Here is a 27,533-nt window from a genome sequence, read left to right on the forward strand (position 1 = left end):
ATTTTATAGGTTTTAAAATAGGAATGCTTAAGTAAATTTATAAAGTAAATATTATTAATATACATTTGACTATTTCATCTATATCCCTACAAGTTTGTATATTAAAATGGGCCTATATTTTAGGTTGCCTTATACTGGGGTAAATAGAAAAATTTATTTTTATGGACAAAAACACCATAACAAGGCAGTATTTATGAATATTCAATAATCTGCAATTACTAACTTGCTTCATATAACTGACTATTCTGTTTGAGGTCAAGCACTTATAGACATAGGAGTGGGACTGGCTGAGGTAGAAAGAACCAATGTCAGTGGCAACATACCAGGTGATTCGATGTCACCTCTTCCCACATTAGTCACATAATCCCAAATATCCGTTCGCTAGTAGACTGCCCAGAGTCCACTACCAGGGGTAATCCTCTGGGGTTCCTTAAATACATAAATACAGCATCTTGCATAGCAGAGGAACCCACAAGCATCTGCAAAAAGGATAAATGTAGGAAGATCTAAGGGAGGCAAGGAAAAAACCCAGCTCTATCTGCCTGTGAGAGAGCAAATGAAGGCTACTTTGCACATCACTGCAGGGAAGTTGCTGACCTCAGTGAGGAGGGCACCGTACTGCACCTGAACACACTGCTATGTACCCCATACAAAAACTTTCTTTTCATTGCTTGGAATTTGGGGAAAGAAATAAACAAACAAAAATAAAACATTAAAAATATCCCTAATGAAAGATTCCAACTGGTGACCAGTTAACTCTAATTTGATTTTTTTAAAAACTTATTGGTGATTTAATAGCGAGGGCAAACCTATTAAAATATAATGCTTTCCTGCCAAGTTGTCAACAGGTAGTATCATAAATGTAAAGATAATCTTTTAGAGTTCAGTGACTTTCTATTTAGTATCATATATAATACAGAGAACAGTGTGGATATGCAAGACAGAAACAACAATAAATATTTAATCAATTTTGCCTTGATTTTCCTTGACAAATACATCATGTGAGAAATACAGAGCTGTGTCTCCGTGAGAGAAATTTTTTTTAAAAAAATCACAAATGGCAAAATAACTCTTCCTTGAAATCGGTAATGAGAAGAAAAGCATCACTAAAAAAGCAAGGTAAAAAAAATAAAACCCACCATAAAAGCAAGGCAACTACAGTTTATTGACTCCAGCCAGAAGTTACATAATACAGAAATGATGAGGTTTACTTAAAGCAACACACACTGTATGGTACATTTTGGAAAAAATGATTAATGATGAAAAGATCCATCGAATTTTGTTCAGGAGGAGTCAGGGAGGATGTGGAAGATGTGTTCTAATCCCTTACCATCTTTTCATAGCCACACTGCTGCATCTCCTGGGAATACACGCTCATCATGGACCTGGCTTCTTGAGGCTCAGGCAGTTCACAATCCTGGTACCACTGTGTACCAAAGTGAAGCTCCTTCATGGATGGAACAGGAGCAGACTCTTGAATGTGCGATGAGGGATACGATTCCATGGACCGTAAGTGGTTTTGATAGAGCTCATATTCTTCATCAACAAGCATTTCTCTTTCTTCATCCATTTCCTGCAATCTAGGAGCCATAAATTCAAGCATTTCCCAGGCCTCTTTACTATTGTCTATCTCTTTTTGTTGGGACTGGAAAGCCTTTCCCAAATGTAGAAATGGCTCATCCACAAGCTCTTCTTTAAAATAGGGCTCATCTCTAAATCCCTGTGAATAAAAATTGTAAAAAAAAAACTTTAAACTACGTCTGTATTAAAGCTACACCCTACACATTAACTGGAAAATTAACCCCTGACATAACTGCAATGGCATTATTATATGACAATGCATGGTTACCCTGACAGCTCTCCATTACAAATGAGAAGAAATACAATCTCACTGCCACACAAGCCTCACCCTGAAAAGAAACAAACGACAAAGAGGCAAAAATCTGCCTTTGCCAAGGTGATTGACTAGTCTGAAAGGTTCACTATACATCAACTGCCTTAAAATCTTAGTCAGAAATAGCAATTTTGTTAAATTGCTACATTGAATATTTAACTCCTGCATCTCATATAAAAAATAATACATAGGGGCTTCCCTGGTGGCGCAGTGGTTGAGAGTCCGCCTGCCGATGCAGGGGACACGGGTTCGTACCCCGGTCTGGGAAGATCCCACATGCTGTGGAGCAGCTAGGCCCGTGAGCCATGGCCGCTGAGCCTGCGCGTCCGGAGCCTGTGCTCCACAACGGGAGAGGCCACAATAGTGAGAGGCCCACGTACCACACACACAAAAAAAATACTACTACTACTAATAATACATAAATATGGATGTACTTCATACTATCACTTAAGAAAGCAAAGACTTAAAAGGTCAGGATTTTCAGGTTTATGTAACTAAAAAGAAATTAATGGTTATTTGAATGTTTACAAAACATTCTCTATAAACTGAAGATATGGGGAATATGTCTCAACTACTTTGAGTATGACTCTTTTATAATATAACACTTAATAGAAATTTATTTTTGCATCTGAATTAATAATATAAAACAAAAGGAATGAATACAGTATGCTCTTCAGTTAATTCATACTTCACTAATCAGAAGAGCAAGTACATAAAACTGAAGCTAGATAGTCATGCATGAGCAGAAACTTTGTTGAGTTCCTAGGTAACGTTTGAGGAATATATGGATCTGCTAAGCCTTTGACCTAACTCCAAGGCACCTTAGGGTGCTGGGCACAATGAGGCCCAATTCCCTCTAAGGGATCAATGACATTTCCTATTTTAAGTCCTATTCATTAAGTATCAATAAATGCAAATTCCTGAAATGAATCTACTCCTTCCCATTGCTTCCTCACTTGCAGCTAGACATCATTGCAGTGACACTTTTAAATTAATATACTATACCAAATACTGTAACCTAGTTATTTCAAAAAAAGAAAAAACTGCATTTAGAAGGCATATTTAAACATGTCACACAGTTATGAAATTGTAACAAAAAATGTTTAAACTAAAAAAATATAATGGACGTTACAGGACTACATATCAGCTTTAGACACTGTCAACAAACTATGTAAAGAATATCAAAAGACAGTTGTTATCAAGTAAAGCAAAACCATACTCTAACTGCAAGAAGCAAAATAAACACAATTCATTTTAAGAATAAAAAGGGAAAAGCTTCAAAATATACTTTCTAATATTAAAGCAGAAAGTAAGGTTTAACTAAATAACTCTTTTCTTTAGAAAGTATTCAATAAGAAGTTCTGTATAGCTCTTATTCTACAGCATTTTTTTTTAATGCAGGTCTATTTTCAAAAATATGTTCTACCCTCAAAATTTTAAGAGTATATTAGTGATATAAAATGAGGTATGTTTGTTCTTTGAAAATGCCTTATACCTGGGCTATGTCATTTATGGAGGCAATGTGATAAAAGAGAGAAAAGATTTCAGTTTAAAAAAAATTAATAGGGACTTCCCTGGTGGTCCAGGGGTTAAGAATCTGCGCTTCCACTGCAGGGGACACAGGTTTGACCCCGATTGGGGATCTAAGATCCAGCGTGTCACGCACTGCAGCCAAAAATAAATAAATAAATAAATACCTGCAATTAAAAAATTAATAAGGGGGGCATTATTTAATTTGTATCTATTTAGCCAAGAAATGAGAGTGAGAACAAGCTTTTGTCTTCTTTACAATAGCAACTGTTTACTTGGGAAATAAATGTACTAAATACCTTGGGTGCTTCAAGTATTAAAGATGAATTTATATCATGAACTGTTCCTGAAATTTCAGTCTTGTCTTCATTATTGTTTGAATGTAAAATATGATTTTCTTCCTCTTTGTCACCTTCCTGAAAATAGAAGCACTTTTAATTATTTTAGCATGACTGAAGAACTGTTTTTGTCAACCATGAAACTTTTTTTTTATTGAGTTCTAATTGACATATAACATTATATTAGTTTTAAGTGTACAACATAATGATTTGGTAGATGTATATGTTGCAAAATAATCACCACGATAAGTTTAGTTAACAATTCAAATTTCAAATATACAATACAGTGCTGTTAACTATAGTCACCATGCTATACCTTACATCCTTAGGACTTATAACTGCAGATCTGTATCTTTTGACCACCTTCACCTATTTTGCCCACCCCAGCCCCCAACTCTGGTAACCAAAGAAGTACTTTTGTAATGAAGAAAATATCTTAGTTTCAAAAGCTTTTCAGATTAATTCTTATCTTTCCAATAAATGCAAGTACACAATAAAATTTATGTAAATTGTTTTATTAGACCAAATTTTTCTTTAATAACCCAAAAAAGCCATGTTCAGGTCAAAGCTTCTCAAACTTTTTATTCTTTTTAGGTATTCCTTAAAGAAAAAATCACTTTCCCAGGAAGAGACCTTAATATTAAGAAATGCCTAAGTTTATACAGGGTGATACTCAAAATATTTAACAATGGCACAGGGTAGCCACTCTCCATCAGAAGAGGGACAATCATCATGGTGCTCACCAGCTCAGCATCAGTCCCAGGTAATAACACAGCTACAATTTATCAAGTCCTAGCTATATATCAAAATCTATGGTAAACACTTTTACGTGCTTTGTCTCAGCTTAATCTTTACAGCAATTTTATTAGGTCAAGATTTTTATATTTACATGAAAATAACATCAAATAGATATATATCTCACAGGCACAGGTTTTAGCACTTTAAATATATCAATTCATTTAATATATTTATTAATATATTAATATATATTCTAAGAAGTAGGTTCTCTTATTAACCTCATTTTACAGATGAGTAACAGGCACAGTAATTTGCTCAAAGGTACATAACTAGTCAGTTACACACCCAGAATGTGAGCCCTGGCTATCTGGCTCTAGAGCCTGTGATCTCAGCTACCATGATTTGTGATCCCAAGTGGGAGCTGGTGAGGTTAAATAACTGGCCCAAGGACACACAGCTTTGCAAATCACAGAACTAAGCAAAATCCCACAGATGTCTGGCTCAAGAACTCCATTGCCAGCTCTGTCCTGTGGGTTCTGAAGATGGAATATACTTTTTAAAGTCAGTTCACTCATTTTTTATCTGTGACATCTGAGGTGAGTTTGTAGAAAAGAGAAAGTAAGTCACGTTTCTGGTTAACATGAAACTATACAGATAATAACTTTCTACATAAGACTATAATGCAAGATTATAGAACACCTATATTATATAGATAGTACATATCTATATGGTACAAGACTTAATAAAATAATTCTATTCTCCTGTTAACATATTCATAGTCTTTCTGCTCCAACTTGACTTTGGACCTTCTTATTCATACTCTCCGGTTCTCCTGAGGACTGAGCAAATGCTCAGCAAACATCAAGTGATGAGATAAGTGGCCACCAACTGGACCATGAGAGAGAGAGACAGAGAAATAGAGAGACCTCAGAGAAGATCCATGCATCACTATTTACAGCTCACAGACAGTTTTGCTAAAAGAACCCAGATGTTAAAGAAGGAATTACTTAGAAATTTTTAGCGGAATCATCACTAAGTCTTGAAAGTGACCTTCTCTCATTCCTTCACTGGCCTCCTACTCCCCAGCATCCTGGCAGCCTTCTACTCACTGAGGGAAGCCTAGGCAAAGGTCCACCTCACAATTACTGCGTTCCAAAATCCTCTCAGAGCAAGGCTCCAAGGTCCCGAGGTCTGTGCAGCTCTACCTCTGCCAGAAATAGCACAGGAATCCACAGCCAGTTGCTACTAAGTTCTGTTCTTTACACTGCCTGAGACTTCCTTCAATTGCTTCAAAGTAAAGTCACACTGTTTAGGTCCTACAGATCATAAATAGTTGGGACTTTCTCTGGTAACCCAAATAATCAGACAAATAATCATCAGGGAAAATCTAGACAAAGTTCTTGCCACCTTCCAAAATACCAAGATGAGGTCCCATAAAAATATTAAGTTTCCCCTCCTTAATTTGTCCAAAAGTCCAACTGGGTATCTCATGATATAGATATATACTGACTATGGCAACACTCACATACCAAATACACAATATAAAGTCAGGAACTTGACTTAGCTATGTGCTATATTCCATTTCAAAATGTTTAAAGTATCTGATAGGTGTAATATATAGGCATCTTGATGTATAATATATGAAGAATAATAAAGTAATATATGAAGGTCATGTGAGGTTCCCCAACGCAAAAATACTATGTGTAATACATGACTCTATCTATGTCTATAAATGAACATATGTAACAATATCTATATAGACAGATCTCTATCTATATACCTATTTAGCTATATGAACACTTGTAGTGTGCTAATATATTTCACAGAATAAAAGAATTTTAGAGTTAAGAAAGATCTTATGAATTCTCTAGTCTTTTTTAGTCTTTTCAGAAATGAAAACGTAGGCTCAGAAAAGTGCTGTACCTATGATCGAATTACTGGTATAGTGTTTCTCAAAGTGAAAAAAATCTGCATCAGAACTACGCTGGTGACTCACTGAAGAGGCAGATTCCTGAACAGCACACGAGAATCGCTAAATCAGAATCTCCGAGAGTAGGACCTGGGAAACTGCATTTTAACCATCTCCAAGCTGATTCTTACGTCTATCACATATCATTGAATTTGAGACTCACTGGGCTAACTTCTAGTAAAGTTAGAAACAGGCTCCAGATTTCTTGAAATCCAGTCCAACACTCTACTACAACCATGCTATCTGTTTCAGACATGCGGCATGAAACTAAACTTGTGACAACAAACTGGAATAGGAACACATAGCATTGTGACTAAGAGTACAGGGTCTGAAGCCACTCTGCTGAGTTTATATTCCAACTCTCCTCCTTACTAGTTATATTACCTTGCATAAGTTACTCAGCTCTGTGACTTGACTAACTCAATACATAGTAGTGGTAATAAGAGGAGTACCTCCTCTTAAAGTTTCTGTGATGACTAAATTAGTGCATGTAAAGAGCTTAAAATACTGAGTGACATATATAAGCACTCAATAATACTTTAATGCCGCTTGAAAATTATCATCAAGTATTTTTTTTACATTGGGGAACCTCAGTAGCACCATAAATAATAATACTTCAGTCAGAAACAGTGATCTAGGGAAGTTGCAGGAAAAAAAAAAAAAGAAAAAGAAAAAGAAAAAGAAAAACAAACAGTGATCTGACATAGTACATGAGATTAAACAATAAGATGACTTCAGGATGGCTTGACCATATCGGAGTTTAGATGCTAGGGGTTACAAGGCACACTGATGGTCAGAAAAGCATATTAAAATCTTACTGAGATATGGTTAAATAGACTTCAACTTACCAAGTCATCTCGACATCATGCCCAAACGAAAGTTAAAACACATAAACATACTTATTTTAATTTATAACATAAGGAATGTAATGAGAACTTAGAAGTCTGTATTAAAAGTATAAAGATAAAAGTAGTAGCAGTAGGAATAGTGATGTTGGCAGCTAGCACTGATGTAGTGATGTGCTGATAAGCACTTAACAAATATCATCTTTAATCCTCAAAATCCTATGAGGTAGACATTTTTTTCTGAAAATTAAGTCAAGGACGTTAAGAAACTTGCACAGACACATGTACAGTAAGCAGTGGAACAGGGATTCGAAGCCAGGTGTATTTGTCTGCAAAATCCATGTTCTTAACTATTGATATTATCAATATCCTATAATGATATAGTATTATCATTTCCTATATTAACAAAATTCGACACTTACCACCAAAGGCTTACAGATGCCAAGGTGTACAGTGCCTGGTGGCACAGCTTTCAACACTTCCACAGCTTCAGCAAGTGTGGTGTTGTCCAGACAGTATTCATTGACTGAGACCAGGCGGTCTCCAGGTAATAGTTCTCTGCCTCTTTCTGCCACACCATCTGCCACCAGGGAGCGAATCACAATCACTGATTTTGTGGGATCTAAGGGGTCCTAAGGATCAAGCAAAAAAGAAAGATGAGTCAGTTCCCTAAAAACAAATATATAGCCTTAAGACAAGTATGTGGACAGTTATACCTCAGTGATATTGTGGGTTTGGTTCCAGACAACTACAATAAAGCAAATGTCACAATAAAGTGAGTCACATAAGTTTTTTGGTTTCTCAAGTGCATATAAAAGTTATGTTTACACTGTAGTCTACAAAGTGTGCAATAACATTATGTCTAAAAAAACAATGTCATACCTTGATTTAAAAACACCTTATTACTAAAAAATGCTAACCATCATCTAATGACCCAGGGTTGCTGCAAACCTTCAATTTGTAAAAAATGCAATATCTGCGAAGTGCAAATAAAGCTAAGCACAATAGAAAAGGGTATGTCTGACTCATGAATCTCATTTGACTATTTACTTTATGTGTCCAGTATCCTGGTGGTATTCTTCCAAAACCAAAATCTATTAAAATATCACTCTATACATCCACACAAATATCAGCTTGTATCAAGGTAAAGACATAACCTTAACAACTTCATTTGCATGTCTGAGTGCTCAATACATATAAATTTCTTTTTTAAAGTTTTGATGATTGATATTTTGTTGGACCACAAGAGATCTGGGGAGAGTTGGAAAAGAATCTCTGACATCCTTAAGCACAGTCATACTATGGACCAAAGACAAGCCCATCTATTATTGCTCTTGGGCAATAAGTAGGCTCCAAAAGTAGTGTACTATGGGAAACGATACTGCATTCTTAGGCATTTCACCAGTGTAAAATCTTCTTGCTAAATCACTTAAGTTCCAAAAAGACATGGAAACCACGGCATATACCACTGCCTTTAAAAAGTATGTTTAAAAATAACAACCTAAAATTATGACATGGTATAGGTACCCCTAGGTGAGAATTATTCTAATACCGAGGAACTGAATATCAATTCATGAACAAAATCATTGTGCAAATCTCTCTCATCCACTGGGAGGGCCCCATATTTCTTTTCATTAAGCACGGAAGATAACACTGACACTCTATAAATACATTTGGCTAATAAAAACCAATTTATAGCCACACTATTATTTTTTATTTTATTCAACAAACACTGGTATATAGCACTTACTATGTGTCAGGCTCTGTTCTAAGTGCTTGACAATCATTAATTCAGCTAATCCTTACAACAAATTCCAGGATGTGGGTAGATTTATTGTCTGTATTTTACAAATGAGGAAACTGAAGGTCAGAAAGTTAAGGAAACATGCCAAGATCACCCAGCTGGTGAGTGGCAGAGCCAGGATTCAAACTCAAACAGTCTGGCTCCTAAGCCCTTCTCTTAACCACTGTGCTCTGCACCATAATAATAATCAGAACAAATTGGAAATAAAGGGTTATGAATGGAAAAGAAACATCCATGTGGAAATCTTATGGTTGAGTAGAATCTCTTATTTGTCCTAATGGTGGAGGTATATGATACCATTACTAAACCTCAAACTTTGTAAGGGAGAGAAAAAAGATAAATCTCACTCTTAACATCACTTGCTTGGTTTGTCTGTTTTGCTCCTACTGTTTCATTATGTACATACTGTTCCATAAAGGCAAAATGTAGTAACATGAGATTCTACTACTGTTAGTTTCTATTAAACCCTTCCTGAGAAAGTAGAAGCTACCATGTTTTGTGTTAGAATGGTAAGACTTTGGAATTAGTAAAGTGAGAACTTGCCAAGTTCCAGGCTATGTCTGTTTGAAGTGGCTGATGGTTCTTTTGAAGGTTTCTGCTGCAGTTTTCTATACCTCTCTGTTGTAGACATCAAGGCTTACCTTCAATACTGCATGGAATCTTAACCAAATACACCATATTTAAATCAACAAAGGCTATAGAGCAAATTCCTTGAAAAATGCCTTCAAACAACTTATTTTACTTTCCGTAACTAAATCTTGCTTTTCCACTACCAAGTCAAGAATTTCTTGGTAAATTTCTAACATGCTCTGTTGTAATAACACCACTTACTAATAAAGAGGATTGAAAGTAAAAATAGTCATGGGAACTCACTAATAAAGTACCGTGTTTAAACTATAATTACACCAATATTTTCAAGTAGAGGGAGCTATTGCATAGGAAGAGAACAATAAGGAACCCCAAAAAAAAAAAAAAAAGTACAGTGGGATATCAGCAGCGATCAGTGCAGTAATATAAAAGAGCTGTCTATTTTGTCACCAGCAACCATGAATCACAACACACTTTTTCATTCTGAAATATGAAACCATTACATTTTAAGTTTGACACACTAATAAATAAGCTGTACAATTATGTCCTTCATTTAGGCTGTCAGTTTCTGATGGAAGGCTTTTTTATTGGGGGGGAAGGGAAACTATAAAATAGCTTATTCCCTTCATGAAATGCACAGAAAGCAGCTAGCATTACTTCATATTAGTAATTACTAAACTTTCTTAGAGAAAACTGCAACAGTAAAATATACCAAAAGCAAATAAATGATTTCACTGGGTGGGTGTGAGCCATCTCTGCAGTTTCATATAACACCTAATCAAAAAGTACTATTTTTTACCCAAATAAATAGTGAATTGGTTTTCAAAATGCAACCAGTTGAAATGATAATTAGAAACATTTCAAAGAAAGATTACTAGGAAATAATGGAAATAGAAAATAGATCAATAGATTTCCCTTATTATAGAAAAATCATGGTGAGCACTTATTTATACAAAATGCAACCTTCTTTAGACCGCAAACTAGTACCAGGTGTGCCTGCTTACTAAAATTTATTCAGGCTTGGGCTTCCTAGTTATTCTAAACACTAAATCCAATCTACCACCCCTTTTCCTGGAGGAAGGAAGCCAACGGCAGCTTCTTTGTCACTTAAAAAAAGACAAACCACCCACTACTGAAGATACCCCATTATGAATAATCACCACTGCATTTTCTATGATGACTTTTCTGACCAGGTGATCTCTCACGTAGCTAAATGGAGTTGCTTTAATGAGTAACAGTCATTTCCTTTCATGGTCATCACATGTAGTAGCCACCCTATGGAAGAACAGCAGCTGCTACTGCCTACCAGGGCGGCTACTATTCTTGAGCCTTTACCATATACGACATGCTTAAAAGCCAGGCTGCTTCTCATCAGAATAGTCTGTTTTCCGAAAGTGTAGTCTACAATATCACACCCATGTTAAATCCAACAAAATGTTATAAAGATATTTCTCAAGACCTCTACCCAACTTCTAGACCCTATCCAGATTTTTTCAAGTCCCCATCAGTTTTTATCAACTTCTATCATAATTTTAAGATCTCTAGTTTTTCTTGTTTTGGTAAACAACACTGTAAGGAACATTGTATTCAAGAATCAAGATGTTGTTTTAGACTAAACAGCCAACAGGGGGTACTAAATACCAACCACAGAACACAAGATACATCATCTTTTACTATGCAAGCCATTCTCCTCTTCTGAAAGATGTTTTTTCCTACTTATTCAAAATCCTTATCTTCTTACGCATGTTCTAACAGTATCCCGTATGTCTTCTTTAACTCAACCATTTATGAAAGTCATTCCCTACAGCTCTTAAAAACTCCTACAATCAATTAGGCACAGCCAACTTTCATCAGAATGCTATGTGGGAAGACAGGAGCTCTAAACCTGAATTCTGCTCGCTATGTAGCTATGAAATCCGAAGAGAACCAATCTAACTGCTCTGTCTCACAGGTAAATAAAAGTGCCTGAAGAAAAGCTCATACGAGGATTTTTTTTTTTTTTTTCGGTACGCAGGCCTCCCACTATTGTGGCCTCTCCCGTTGCGGAGCACAGGCTCCGGACGCGCAGGCTCAGCGGCCATGACTCACGGGCCCAGCCGCTCCATGGCATGTGGGATCTTCCCAGACTGGGGCATGAACCCGTGTCCCCTGCATCGGCAGGCGGACTCTCAACCACTGCGCCACCAGGGAAGCCCCATACGAGGATTTTTGAGGTCTCTCAAAGTGATACTAATGTTTGATAGTTATTATAAACACAGGAAGTTTCAATGTTGGGGGAAATCCAAGGTGACAAACAGACTTCTCTCCTCCCATAGTCCCTGAGTGGCACTGCCATACACCCAAGCACTCACTCGCTCTCTCCCACCTTTTCACTGGGTTGCTGGCTAAGGCACGTCAATTGACCTTCTGTCTCTTCTATCTGATCCTTCCTCTACATTTCTGCTGCACTGCCTTGGTGCAGCTTCTCATTATTTCTCACCTATGCAACTGCTTCAGTCTTCCCAAAGGTCTACCTGTCTCCAATCTTACCCTCTTCAGTCTATTGTCTACAGAGAGAAAATAATGATTTTTAAAGATAAAAATGGGATTGCAGGGCTTCCCTGGTGGCACAGTGGTTGAGAGTCTGCCTGCCGATGCAGGGGGCACGGGTTCATGCCTCAGCCCGGGAAGATCCCACATGCAGCGGAGCGGCTGGGCCCGTGAGCCATGGCCACTGAGCCTGCGCATCCGGAGCCTGTGCTCCGCAACGAGAGAGGCCACAACAGTGAGAGGCCCACGTATCGCAAAAAAAAAAAAAAAAAAAAAAAAATGGGATTGCAATTCCTCCCCTGCATAAAATATTTCAGTGACAGCCACTGCCTTCACGATAAAGTGCTCTTGGGCAGAAAAATTCCTTCAGATCTGCAGTTTAGTCTCATCTCCCCTTGCTCTTCCCACATGTACCACTGTTCACCCCCAATCTGCCCCACACATTGTCCCAACAATCCAGAACTACTGAAGTTCAGGACTGTGGAAGGCTTTGGTATGCTTCACGATACTCTACAAACCATTCCATCTGCCAGGAATGTTTTTCCTGCCACACTGCCACTTATCTGTATCTTTGCCACCAGAGTCAACTCACATGTTTCCTCCAATGAGAAGCTTTCCCTGACTTCCCAAAGAAGACTCAAGCACTTCCTACTCTGTGGTTATCTCTAAACCTAAAAAAAGACCTTCCATTATAGCATTTGTCATAATATATTTTCCTCACTGTCCTTGACCTTTTAGAATAAGTTAGGCCCTCCTGCTAGATGTATACATAGCATGTTGCATTTTTCCTGTTACAACTCTTTTGACATTCTACTGAAATTATTTTAACCATCTTCCCTACTAAAAATAAGCTTCATGAGAGCAAGGATATGTTTGCTTATTTGCTACTTTATTTCCAGGGCCGACTACAGTGCCTGCCACAGAGAAGGGACTGAATAATAGCTGAAGTATCAAATGATTGAATCTATTTAGGTTCTCTCTCCTTGCTGGACTATAAGTACAGCTATAAGGCAAAGGTTACATCCTGTCATATGTGAACAACAGCAACAACTGTTAACATTTACTGAGGTCTTGCCATGCCAGGCATGATCTAAATATCTTACTTCATTGAACCTATTTAATTAATCTTCACACCAACATGAGGTAGGTTCCATTATTATCCCTACTTTCCAGATGAGAAAACTAAGGCAGAGGAAAATTAAATAACTTAACCAAAACACACAGTTGATAAGTAGTAGAACCAGAATTTAAACCAGCCAGTTAAGCCCCAGAGTTCATGCTGTTAGCCACTATGTCATGCAGCTTCTTAAGGTAAGTATTTGCTAAATGAATGAATGTTGAAAGAAGGCAAATTGTTAGAATATATATTTATTACCTTGCCAAAGTGTATAAAACTGAGTCCCTAAAGTACCACACTTGGCCACTAGAGGTTTATATGTTGGTACCTAGTTGATGAAATTTAGAACAGAATGTGCAGTGTGCCTCCATGGACAGCTAAAACATGCATTTGTTTGCCAGATTTTAATTTACACTTAACGTTCTCAAGAATCCATTCCTTTGGTGTCCTTTGGACACCTTCACATGAACACATACAAACATGTGACAATCCTTATTCCCAAATGGATGGAATTCAAAGTTCAGAAGTGTCTATAAAATGTATTATATGAATATCTGTGTACATTCCCACAGATCAAAGAGATCAGGGTTCACATAAACTAAAGCACTGTACAGCAGTATCACCTGGGGCAGAGAGGTGGTTCAATTGAAACTGGGCTCTCTCAGAGACAAGGATATCAACCAGAAGATGTAGAGAGCTCTAGTCTTAAAGCTGCTCCAAAACGAAAACTACAAATACAGGTAAGCAACCATGGCAAACTCAGTGGAAAGGCATGAAGCAGAAAACGTTACATAAAGAGGAGACAGAGGGAATGAACATGAAGGAAAGTGCTCACATTTAATAAACTGGCCAAATACCTCAGTAAAAGGCATTTTTAAAATAAGAGGAATATGAGACATACACCAAGGACAATTCTGACATTCAACATTTATATGTTTGTAGTATTACTCCAATAAAGGAAAACAAAAATCAAGGCGCTACAAGGACTTGACTACGTGGATTCAAAATAGAGGATAACCGGGACTTCCCTGGCGGTCCAGTGGTTAAGACTCCACGCTTCCACTACAGGGGGTGCGGGTTCGATCCCTGATCAGGGAACTAAGATCCTGCATGCTGCATGGCACAGTCAAAAAATAAAAATAAAGATAAAAAATTTTTTAAACTAAAATTAAAAAATAAAGACAAACAAAAAATAAAATAAAGGATAACTTTTGGGTTGTTCTTATTTTAAAAATCTATTCTATCACCCAAACTTTTAAAAACGTTAAACAATGAAATAAGAGGACTTCACTGGTGGCGCAGTGGTTAAGAATCCACCTGCCAATGCAGGGGACACGGGTTCGATCCCTGGTCCGGGAAGATCCCACATGCCTCAGAGCAACTAAGCCCGTGCACCACAACTACTGAGCCTGCACTCTAGAGTCCACGAGCCACAACTACTGAAGCCCAAGTGCCAAGAGCCCGTACTCCGCAACAAGAGAAGCCACCACAATGAGAAACCCGTGTACCACAACGAAGAGAAGCCCCCGCCTGCTGCAACTAGAGAAAGCCTGTGCGCAGCAATGAAGACCCAATGCAGCCCAAAAAAATTTTTTAATAAATTAATTAAAATTTTTAAAAGGCTTATTTTCACTTTAAAAAAATAATGGAATAAGAATGTAGTGACCACAATAGGATGGCAAAGAGATAGACAATAGTTTATTTTAGATAAAAACTTGGGTACAAATTACTTACCTTTGATAATGTTGACACTTATTGACAAGTGAGTACAATAAAACATAAAGTTGGCCTACAGTAAACTCATGAGAGGAAATACGGTTCATTCATGCAGCCTTAATTCTATGTCATTAAAGTTCTGTGCTGTTAGACAGCTCACCACACCAAAATACCTGCTCTCCTGTATTGCATGAGTCCTTCTCCAAAATGAAATGATTCCAAAGAATGACTAGAAAAACAACTTCAAACAACTGTGAAACAGAAAGCGCTCTACAAATCAGATCTCCTAACCAATGAATTCAATGTTGTGGTGACATTATTACAGAATTGGGCTACTGAGCTTCACTCTACAAATAGTTATTCACATTAGTGTGAGGAATTATGTTTCAAAGATAAATTGAAAGGATCTCCATAAATTTCTGGATAACATGAGGCAGCTAGCACATACTACTTGATAAGAGAATTGCTCCAACTTAATAATGGTCAACTGAGAGAAAACTATGAAAGCAGCAAAGAGCCCAATACAACAAAATTTACCATATTAACCATTTTTTAAAATTTTATTTTATTTATTTTTTTATACAGCAGGTTCTTATTACATTTTAACCATTTTTAAGCATACAGTTCAGTGGCAAGTACATTCACATTGTTGTGCTACCGTCACCACTGTTTTTTTTTTTTTTTGGCTGCGCTGCGCAGCTTGCAGGATCTTAGTTCCCCGACAAGGGATTGAACCCAGGCCACTGCAGCAAAAGCGCCGAGTCCTAACTGTTGGACTGCCAGGGAATTCCCCCATTTCACTATTCATCTCCAGAAATTTTTCAATTTCCCATACTGAAACTCTATATCCATTAAGTGAGTCCCCATTTCCCCCCAATGACTATTTTGCTTTCTGTCTCTATAAATTTGTTCTAGGTTTGAAGAGTATACTCTTAAATGTGGCAATTACTTTTTGAACTAAAGAGTAGTAAGTTAAAATCTAAATGGATTAACAGCTAAATAATTTTTAAAATAAGATCCCAAGGAAGTTACTGAAATGGAGAACACAGAAAGAAACCATTAAGTTTAAAAGGGAGACAGCTAGCTATTTCATCCTGGAGGTAGGCAGAAGAAGGAATTGGGTACAAAGAAGGGCAAAGCAAATGTTCTTTTACACACACACACACACACACAGACGTACACATCATAAGGAAAAAACAATTATCTGCAGAAGTTCTGATGCACAGCTGGCATGAATTAAAATGTCCACTGTGAAGGATGTCAGTCAGAAAACAGGAATCCAAAGATTTTTCTAAAAAGAAGAAAATATACATAAGAGAGAGACAAGGAAGACAGCTATTCAATCCACTAGTGGTAGGATGGGTGTCGATTAGAAGTCAAGGAACAAGTTTTGAGCCCCCAGCCTGACTGTGTACAGTTTCACAAGTTCTTCATTTTTCTGAGTCAGTTTCTTCAATTGTAAAATGAGAAAGTTGGATACGTGACAGTTGTGATCTGTTCCCCTAACTCCAAAATTCTATAACTAAATTTGACAGAATATCTTGAGTCAAATTTGTCATTAATTTCTACCAAAACATTCACAAAACCACTATAAAAAGTAGGGAATGACAGAAGTTAATTCAAAACACAGCATCAGCAATGAAAAAGACTACACTTTGTTCACAAACATTGTATAATTGTAGTTAGTGATGTCTTTTAAGAACTCATAAAAATGCCACTAACTATGCAATATCTAACTTCTGAGTATTATACCATCAAAACAAGATATAACAAAATATATACATATACTCTTTTTCATAAAAGGAATATTAAAACAACTTTTTTTGCCATTTTTAGATAGCAACAAAGACATGTCAGAGACTATTACTTGAATTAAAATCACTAGAATAGTTTTGGTTTAAGAATGCAGGATGTAATTATTTATACTAAAAGAGCATATTCTGATTTGATCTACAAGCTAAGCATTTACTTTTAGGAAGGAGAAATGAATGTATTTATAGTGAATGCAAGGCAATAAGTAAATGATTCTAATGAATAATGACTAAGCTATCTTATCAGAATCTAACCCCATTTTTTTTTACTATTTTATTATATAGCCAAGTTTTATACAAATCATACCAATTACCACAATACCATCACATCCAAAGTAAGTGCCCACAAAATACTTTCAGTGCACTCAAGATAAATTAAACTGATACGGTTCCTGGCTCCTTGTGTCTTATTACTTCCTTAATACTATTAGACCTTAAGAATAGATTTTTCCACGCATCATACATAGAACGAAACAGTCTCTGAGTAGCACAGCACAAGGCAATTAAAGGTGCAATGGAGGGCTTCCCTGGTGGCACAGTGGTTAATAATACACCTGCCAATGCAGGGGACACGGGTTCGAGCCCTGGTCCGGGAAGATCCCACATGCCGTGGAGCAACTAAGCCCATGCACCACAACTACTGAGCCTGTGCTTTAGAGTCCACGAGCCACAACTACTAAGCCCGCATGCCACAACTACTGAAGCCTGCATGCCTAGAGCCCGTGCTCCACAACAAGAGAAGCCACTGCAATGAGAAGCCTGCGCACCACAACAGAGTGGCCCCCGCTCACCGCAGCTAGAAAAGCCCGTGCACAGCAATGAAGACCCAACACAGCCAAAAATAAATAAATTTAAATAAATAAATTTTTAAAAGTACAATGGAAAAGAGGTGCACAGAGAAACTTGCTGAAAGATCAAAATATAGTCTAAAATGGAGGAAAAAATACATAAGCTTGTACATAATTTTATTCTGTATAATTTCATACTTTAAAAATCTATTTTAAACATCATAAGAATTTAACTGGTTCAAGCAGAGGCCCACGACTTTCTCTCATCCCCTCCTAGTCTCCTAGTTGATTTTCTCCTTGGATACTAAACATTATCTTTGGATGTTTCATCTCTTGAAAATTTTATGTCATGCTGTAATTGTTTACATACTTACTGTTCACTCCTGGCCCAGGACTTTTGGTAGTTGTGAGGAAAACAAAACAAACCAAACTACACAACTGTCCTCTATCTCAAAGTCCCATCATCTGGCTGAAATGGCTGGGGTTCCACCAGGCTGATGGTAGTATTCAAGGACAAAGTCAACACCCTCTATTAAAATTACATTAGTTGAAATGTGAATATACCCAACATGACCAAACTATACACTGAAAAATTAAGATGGTAACCTGGACCTGCTTTAAGATACCGAGATATCACTGGCACTGGAAGGACATGCCCTCTGTGATCCATGCTTCACTCCCATCCACACACACACTGCTGAGTGCATGCCTCAGTTTACCTTGGAGACTCAGTTTTTATTTCCAAAGCACCTTTTCATTCAGGCTGACCAAAATAAGTTTTGGAAACAAAGCTGTTTTGAAGTATCCAAGCATAAAAATATCCTAACACTGACCCCTCTGCTTTTTCTTTTAATATTTTGGGCTGTTTATATGCCTAAAGTTTTTTTCTTGAGATTTAAATAAAAAATCATTTCTGGTTTGAATCACCAAAAGGTAATGAGTATGGAAAGATAGCTGAAGATGTGTATAAACATGGTTTTGCATTTTATTACATTATTTTCATGTAAAATGTGTATAAAGAACCATGATGTTTTGTAACTTTATAATTAAAATGTTCAAACTGGAAAAAAATTAAGATGGTAAATTTTGTGTTATGTGTATTTTACCCAAAAAAATTGTAAGAAGAAAATGAACTTATAAATAAGAAATATCCCATTATCTTCCAGAAAAAAACTATATTAGTTGAAAGTTATTATGATGATGCAAGGAAAGTACAGACACACAAAACTTTTAAAAGCTTTTTAAGTATTAGTTTTGGAATTTATTTTAATTTTCCAAAGATATCACTCTCAACTTAAGCTAAACAGTTACAAATACCAGCTGAGCGACTTCCCTGGTGGAGCAGTGGTTAAGAATCCGCCTGCCAACACAGGGGACACAGGGTTCAAGCCCTGGTTCTGGGAAGATCTCACATGCCACGGAGCAACTAAGCCGGTGTGCCACAACTACTGAGCCTGTGCTCTAGAGCCCGCGAGTCACAACTACTGAGCCCTCATGCCACAACTACTGAAGCCTGCGTGCCTAGAACCCATGCTCCACAACAAGAGAAGCCACCGCAATAAGAAGCACGCACACCGTAATGAAGAGTAGCCCCTGCTCATCACAACTAGAGAAAGCCCGCATGCAGCAACCAAGACCCAATGGAGCCAAAAATGAATTAAAAAAAAAAATACCAGCTGAGTGGTACTGTTCAAGTTGTTTAATCTCTGAGACTCGAATTTCTCATTGTAAGTGGAAATAACAATAATACAGATTTTGTAGAGTTGTTAAAAGCATTAAATGAGATAAGGCATGATAAGTGCTTGGAAAGCCCATAGTAATCACTCCATAAGTGCTTTTACTCTTATTCTTGCTATTACTCCTTCTGTTTCTGTTACTATGAAGATAATGGAAAAGAATTTGATAGGACATATGTGTTTGAGGAGTTAATTCAACTGAGCATGTGTAATTTAGACCAACAGTGCTAACAATTGCTAAACCATCCCTGATATTACGCTTAAGTGTTAACACATGACAATGAAGTGCTGACCTTCTACTCTCCAGATACATGCCTCTGCACCTGAAGAGAGGCTCAGAGCAGCATGGTGTCCTCAGTTCTCACTTCCCCTTAAGCCGACACTAAGGGACAGGAGCCATCTCTACACCGGAAACTCCTCTGACAACCACTGCCGCATAAGGACATAGGACACACTTCATTCTTCTGAAAAGATTCTGTGACTTTTTTTTTCAGTCCTTGAAAGGGCAAGCAATACTCTGTGATATGTAGCACACAAAATGCAGAACAAAACTTTTCCAACTTTGAAACTGCACAGGAAAAAGGCTAAGGAGTCCTGCTGGGAAATATAAGGTAAAACACACATAGTTTTTACTCTCTGGCAGTGAAAAGGCCATCAGGTCTCTAAAGAGCTTTGACTAGGTGGGAGGAGTTAAGGCAAGGGACCATAAGGATTCAGGAAAATATGAAGTAAATTTTTAGAACTGTAGTAAGTGTTTATCTCTGGAAAGATAATCAGAAATTTTTATCCTCTTTCACTAGAGCTGCAATTATGAAGAATCAGTATTGTTTCTGGTCTAAAGACTGTACTTTCACTCTACTTGACCACAGACTTAGAAGCCCAGCTCCACTACTTTACAACTGGATAATCCTGAGCAAATTCCCTAACCTCTTTTCATCAGGTTCCTCATCTATAAAATGAAAATGATTATAGGACCTACCTCATGAGGTTGTAGAGATAATTAAACCAGTGTGTGTAAGCAGTAAATAATTACTAGCTATTATTATCATGGGAAATGGTGGTCATATTTTATAAATGTTAGAACAGAAAATTTCTCAAAGGATTTTTCATTAAAAGGAATAAAATATGAAAGCTTAAATAGGTATTAAACAGTCCACAGCTACTAAAGAAAATCAAGACATAAAATCAGGGCCAAGTTATCAATTCCAGGACACTTCTGTTCCTGGAATGTCCACTACCTGTCTGTGTGCAAGTCATGCCTCAGTTCCCCATCAGAACTCTCTGGGTCTTAAGAAACAATCATCATGAAATCTCTTAGTCTTACTTCTACCACTGCTAAAATCATAATGTATTATAAAGAGTTGTTCCCAAGTCTGTTTCATCTATTATATTTTAACATATGCTTATTTATCTACTGTCTCTCTACTCCCAATTGAATTTAAATTCCATGAGGACACAGGGTCTATTGTCTATTTTGTTTATTGCTATATTCCCAGTGTCTGGAACAGTGCCTGACACAGAAGATGCCCAATATACATTTGTTAAATATACACTTGAAAGGAAGTATATCTTTTCATCTTTAATCCCGCATACTAGCTCATAAGTGAACAATAATTTTTTGGAAGGAGATAATGAATAACAGGTATAGCAAGTCTGTGCTCAGATTCTATTTTTAAAAATCATCATCATCACCATCATCATTTTTCAGTAACTAGTAACACATTATTTTATGCTCAGAAAAGTGTGGGCATTTATATACATCTTTTATTTAGTCTTTATAACTTTATAAGGAAAATATTATTTCTATTTTAGAGATTATTATATAAGAAAGACTAACAGGCTTGTCCAAAGTCCTAGTAGGGTGTCATAGCCAGAAGGCAAATCCTGGTTCTTTCTGACTCTATGTTCAAAGTGCCATACTGGTGAACAAAATATCTGATTAAAATAAAACACAGAGGGAAGAGCTGAAAGGGGAACCTGAGCCCTAGAAAGTGTTGTCCAGATCAGGCAGCCAATCTCCTTTCATGCATCATTAACAAATTAGGCCTTTGGTACCAGAAGGAGGCAACACCACTTCCTGACGCTCACTGGGGAAAGCAAGGCTCTCTGGATCACTGCCTGGCTCCAAATGACACCCACAAACAGGTCAAAGCAGTACAAAAAACCACGCCTTAGGAAAACAGGTTCTCAATACCTGTTGGTGGATCTGATTCCATCTTTCTGCCATACCCTAGGAAGGGCTATGACTTTCATTTACTAGCACGGTTCTCAAAGCTGACACCAGAATCCAGTGGGAACTTTGAAAACACACCCACACCTAGAGATAGAGGAACACTGGTGATGAAACACCTCTGGAGACTGTTTCCTCTTTAGACCAACTCCTTTTTTTAAAAAAAAAAAGTTATTGTTCTGTTTTTAATTACATGGGAGACAGATGCATAGCCGGACTGACATCCACTAACTTCCTGGAATACCTTGAGCATTTCATAGGAGAGACAGAAGTACTGGTATTGCAGTAAACCTGAGCACCTTTATGCCTATATTTTAGCTCCCCATGGTCGTTTCATAAACACTAATATATACTGTTTGGCCATCTCTGGAATACTCACTAAAGGTAATATAACAAATATATCATTTTCAGAATCTCCTCCTCCTCAGCAATGCCTTCTAGTGTGACGCAGAAACAGTCCTTATAAAACATTTGTGAAAAGGAGAGCTACCCTAGGAGAAAGCACCATCCAGCTGACAAGCATTTGCTGCTTGCCCTCTATTCTCTCTCTCCCCCATTACACACAATGGGATTTTTTGCCAAATTCGTATTCCAGAGGAGCCATGAAATTCCCTCAAAGTTCAACATCAGGCCTGACTTAAGATCTTTGAGGCCTCCTGCTAATTTCATCCCCCTGCAGCTGCCTCGCTAAGGCGAGCTTTTGATCTGTACTATCTGGATTTCAAGCTGATATACACACAGCCTCTTTGATCTCTTATTAAGTGGCTTCTGGTCTCCTGATGCCTTTAGTCTTGCTGCACTGCGGTGTTTGGAAGTCAGTCATCTTCCTGAGCGCACTACAAACTCCACACACCAGGAGTGGGCCCCCTTCATTCACCCACTTCGCAGGCTTGAAAAGCAATCTTTAAGCCATGAGAGAATTTCCCCAGTAGCCACAATCAATCCACTCCATGAACACACTACTAAGAATTATTTTTCAAATGAAGCGGCTTAAAATGATTTAAAGGATACAGAACTTTCCCATAGAGGGAAAGGAAGCAAATCCTCTGTGAAAAGAAATCTTCAGCCCAGTTGGCACTGGAGCTTACAGTACTTTGATGTTAATAAAAATAAATGTGGATAGGATTCAGGGATGGGCAAAGATTGGGACTTTATCAGTCCCAAGTTCCATTAAGCAAAAGTGACCTTTAAAGGCAGCTGTGTGGTTTGTACAGAATATATTTCCAAGAACACGGATACTGCCATTAGTAGCAGACTGACTGCATTTTGCTCAGTACCAATATCTTAATCATACACGGATGAACTGGAACCAGAGCTCCTTTAAAACAAAAAAGAAGAAGAAAAAGAAGAAGATAAAAACAGCAACAAAAGAAAAAAACCCAAAGAACAGATACTGGTGGCCATGTTATGAGATCCCATGAGCATTAAAGTGGAACTATCATACTAACTTACAATATATTACTGTCCTGTAGATCTTAGATTCTGAACCCAACTTAATTATGTTAATAATGTAGGTACTACTACATGTTAAAATTATATCAATACCTATCAAATTCTATATCCCAGATTCTATAAACTAATCAGTTGGCATGAACATAAAGATACTGGGCTTCCACAAGTTACTAAAGACTATATACTGATAGCAGTATTCACCCAAAATCTCAACTCTTGTGGCAAAATTAGAGTCCTTAATTTCTTCCATTTTTAAACTCAATCTTCTGATAAAGAAGATTAAAACTGGTGGAAAAAATAGGAATAGATTTTGGGGCACTAATATCATAGTCTGAATATAAATAGTTTATGCCCTCTCTTACCTATAAAGGTCAATAAATTAATTACTGACAATATAAAGTTGAAACAAAGTTGATAGTTGTATATTGCTATCACTTAATCTGTCTATATCATGGAAAACCATTAGCAAATCCATGAATTATGCACTTACTCACACTTTATTTTTCAGGAGAATTATCTAAACAAGGAAATTATATAAGAAGGCATCAATTTTAAGTAGTCTAAATACATGAGTCTCACAAACATTTATGTGCAAGCAGTTTGGTAAAAATGTACCAAAATTTAAAAGATAAATGCTCTTTTGATGAGCAATTCCTCTTCTAGGAATTTATCACAAGATTTATTCACACCTTTTTATAAAAGAGTATGACAAGGATATCCAATACAGCCTCATTTGAAATACCCACCAACTGGGTACAGGAGTTTGGTTAAATAAATTATTGTACAACAACAATAATATACTATGCAGTCATTAAAAAGAATTAGATAGCTCTATAAATACCAAAATGAAAAAAACATATAATTGAGGGGAAAAAAGCAATATGCTGAAAGCATATGATATATTCCATTTCTGTATTAAAAAATAAACAACCAGAAAACTACCACTTATATAATCGTGTCTGTATAAAATATCTCTGGGTGGATAGACAAGAAAAACAGAAGTTTTTATCTGGGAGATAAAAAATGAGGGATTATGGACAGAGGTAGATATACTCATCACAGGATACCATTATGTACCTTTGAATTTTTATGCCCTATGTATATATTACTTATTTTTAAAACATTTCTAATGTGCACAGAAAGTCATTCTGTTGCACATATGATAAGAAAAAAGCCAACTTAAACCACATGCATGAAATGTATACACTGCCTTCATATAATTTTAAAAAATCTTTTAAGGAGAATTCCATTTAACAGAGTAGTCAGGCAGAAACTGCACACTAGGTTCTCACAAATACTAAGGCATAACATATCCAAGACTCAGCAATACTGCAATTTTTTATATTCATACTATTTAAGTTTTATAACCCATTTCTTCTAAGAAAAATTAATCACTGTTAATTTTTATAGGGAGGAATATTTTCACTATTATTTTTAATCAGCCACCTTTTGCCTTTGGTCTTTCAAACAGCTTTTTAAAGTGTTACTAAGAGTATTTATATATGAATCACCTCTCAATGGCTGTGCTATTATGCTTTCTATTTTTATGTCTCTCAGTATCTGAGATAAACCCAAAGCCTCTCAAAAATATCTGCTTTGACAAAAATTGAATTCAGTCCCCATATTGGGAAGGGAGAGAACTGAGGAATGGGATGTGGGAGGGAGGAGAATTACCGGTTAATAAATTTTACCTGCTAAATCACTGAAATTCAAAAATATCGAGAATGGCAATATCATGGCTAATGTTCAAAAATTGGCTAACGTTAAACATTCCCAGTGAATTATAATCATGAGGGGTTATTCAAAGTTCAACATAAATCAAAACAGCAGAAAATATCCACTTGCGATGTTTAACTTATAAGGTCAAATGAAGGTAAAATCCACATAGTTACAAATGTATTTCAAGCTTTTTGGTAGAAATTAAAAATTACAGATTGTCGGACTACCTAATAATTGCTTCATTACTGAACATTATCCCACAACAAATTACTTGCACTAATTTAGGACTCAAATTTGTAATTATTTTTGTTTAAAGCAATAAAAACTAGCTTTTACAAAGTGCATATAAGCAAACTATATTAATTTTTAATACTTACTAAACTTTCATATAAGCATTGAAAATGAGATAGTATCTAGCAGCTTGTCTTTAAGATATGAAATTGTTCTGCAAGCTGAAAAAACAGGAAGATCTGCTGCAATAAATTTATTACAGGGACTCACCGTAATAAAATACCCACGGAAATACCACTCATAAGTAAAGAAGCAGCATGTGTGGTGGTTAAAAGCCTAGATTCTGGCAGCTGACTGCTTGAGTTCAGACTCTATTTCTGCCATATATACTACTAGCTGTGTGAATTTGGATGAGTTACTTAACCTCTCTGTGTCTCAGGTTCCTCACTTCTAAAATGAGGATAATGATAGTACATATTTCATATGGTTCTTGTGAGGAAAACATTAAGTAATTAGAACAGTGCCTAGCAAACAACAGACACTCACTATATGTTAGCTATTATTATTGGATTTGTATTAATTATTTGGATTAATATTAGGATTAGTATCAATATGAGCATTAGTGATATTCCAAGGAATAGAGACATTACACATAAATAATGGGGAATCAAGACAAAGATAACTAGGGCACAGTGTGTAATCATACATAGAAACTGGCAAAAAATCTATACTATAAAAACTTACAACCAAATTTCTGAAGAGTTCTATATTGCTTAGAAACAGAGTACACAATTAAGCCATAATATTCATGCTTTTGACAAACTATGCACATCGCTGTTTTCTATGACATGATCTTATAAGGCATGACGTTACAGAGACCAAGGACTCTTCTAATATGGTATACTTACAGGGCCAGATTTTAATGAGCCATGACATGAAGCAATGCCTAGGCACAGTTGAGACTAACAAATATCCTACCTCCTTTCAAATCACAGCCAAAAAAGCTACAATCACTTCACCCTAAAACTTAATGAGGAGACTAACAACCTGAATCATATTTACTAAGTCTTCCCTGTTGCTTTCTCCTCTTCCTTTGTCCCAATTTATTTAAAATGCCTTTCATGAAAATGAATTGCCACACATTCCTCTTTGGCCATATGACTGAGCTGCAGAACTGTATATCAGATTCAGCTCTTTCATTGCAGGTACAAAGACTTGCTTATTTTCTCTGCTCAACTACACAATTTCCACCACTGGTGAATCACTGAATCCCCTATCCAGACTGCCATCCCATCGTTCTGTGGCCAATTCAAGATCCTTTATGTTCTCACTCATCTCTTCCTAAAGCTTGGCTCAATTTACGTAAAAAGCAAATTTCTGGCCAATAATCCACAAATGGGTAATTCACATATGGCTCATCAAGAGTTGGCTGCATTTTAGAACGTAATTTTACAATTAAATATAGACTTCACTAAACATCTACTAATTAAAAGCACCTACTTATTAATTTTCCTAATCTAGTAAAAAATTGATAGAACACAAACATATTGTAGTATGGCTCCATCTTTGAGGACAATATCAAGACTTTCTGTGTTTATTTTCTAAATTAGATTATTACTAATAATACATTTCCATAATAATCTAACACTTCCCACTTCTTTACATGTTAATTTACTTAAACCATAATAATCCTTTGAGCTAAACATTATTATCCCCTTTTTATAGATGAAGAAATTGTAAAAGCACCTACAAAATATATATTGTATATAATTTTGTCAGGCTCTTGACAGAGTTCTTATTTTTCTAGAGAAAAACTCAGTAGTGAGAAAAGTGGTTAACTGAAATTAAAATACCAAAGTAAATTTTCAATCTCTTCAATACTGCTAATACAGGTCCTTTATAACCTGGAAACTCTCCCACTATACTAAAATCTTTTCACTGTGGCTAAGATGTTTCTACAGCACTTCTTATACAAACTATTCTAAGCTTGGGGGTGAGCGTGAAGCTCTGCATCAGCCCTATTCAGCTGCCTAATAAATTCATACAAGAAGCATCAAATTCAATAATAACCAGGAATGTGGCCTTTCATGGCTTCTGCTAAAACTTCACCTGGCCTTGCAAAAAATATTTCTGAACTTTAGAATTTATTACCTAATTACAACAAGAGATGGTATAACCAATTAATTAACTTGCCCAAAACCAAATTTTAAATTGTGTTTACGTGTCATCTAAATGTCACGGGGATAACAGTTCTACATACCACTGACAAATGGTGAAAACGTGCTGTGTACAACTATAAGTGTATTTAAGATTGACTTAAGAAAAACATTCAGTTTAAGACTGAATGTTTTTTCTTCCAAGGTTTAGTTGCAGAAATAAATAAGCTGAGCCCTTTAATGTGAATCAAAGTAGCATTTAGAAAATGAAGTTTTTTTCTATCAGTTCTCCAATAAGCACAAAAGCAAGAAGAATATCTAACACTTCTTTTGCAGCAAAAT

General features: G+C 36.5%; 1 protein-coding gene across 1 annotated transcript in view; it reads right to left on the reverse strand.

Annotated features, from left to right (window-relative positions):
• The window catches only part of PATJ (PATJ crumbs cell polarity complex component), a 348,566-nt gene that overhangs the window by 253,512 nt on the left and 67,521 nt on the right, over positions 1 to 27,533 (reverse strand). Inside the window, exons 17-19 of the mRNA XM_081223688.1 lie at positions 7,737 to 7,946; positions 3,724 to 3,840; positions 1,331 to 1,720 (exon numbers count right to left, since the gene is read on the reverse strand). Of these exons, the coding sequence (XP_081079814.1) occupies positions 1,331 to 1,720; positions 3,724 to 3,840; positions 7,737 to 7,946 (717 nt within the window). The remainder of the gene's footprint in view (positions 1 to 1,330; positions 1,721 to 3,723; positions 3,841 to 7,736; positions 7,947 to 27,533) is intronic.

This window comes from Mesoplodon bidens (assembly GCF_964165515.1).
Source record: "Mesoplodon bidens genome assembly, chromosome: 2".
In the NCBI taxonomy this organism is placed as follows: domain Eukaryota; kingdom Metazoa; phylum Chordata; class Mammalia; order Artiodactyla; family Ziphiidae; genus Mesoplodon; species Mesoplodon bidens.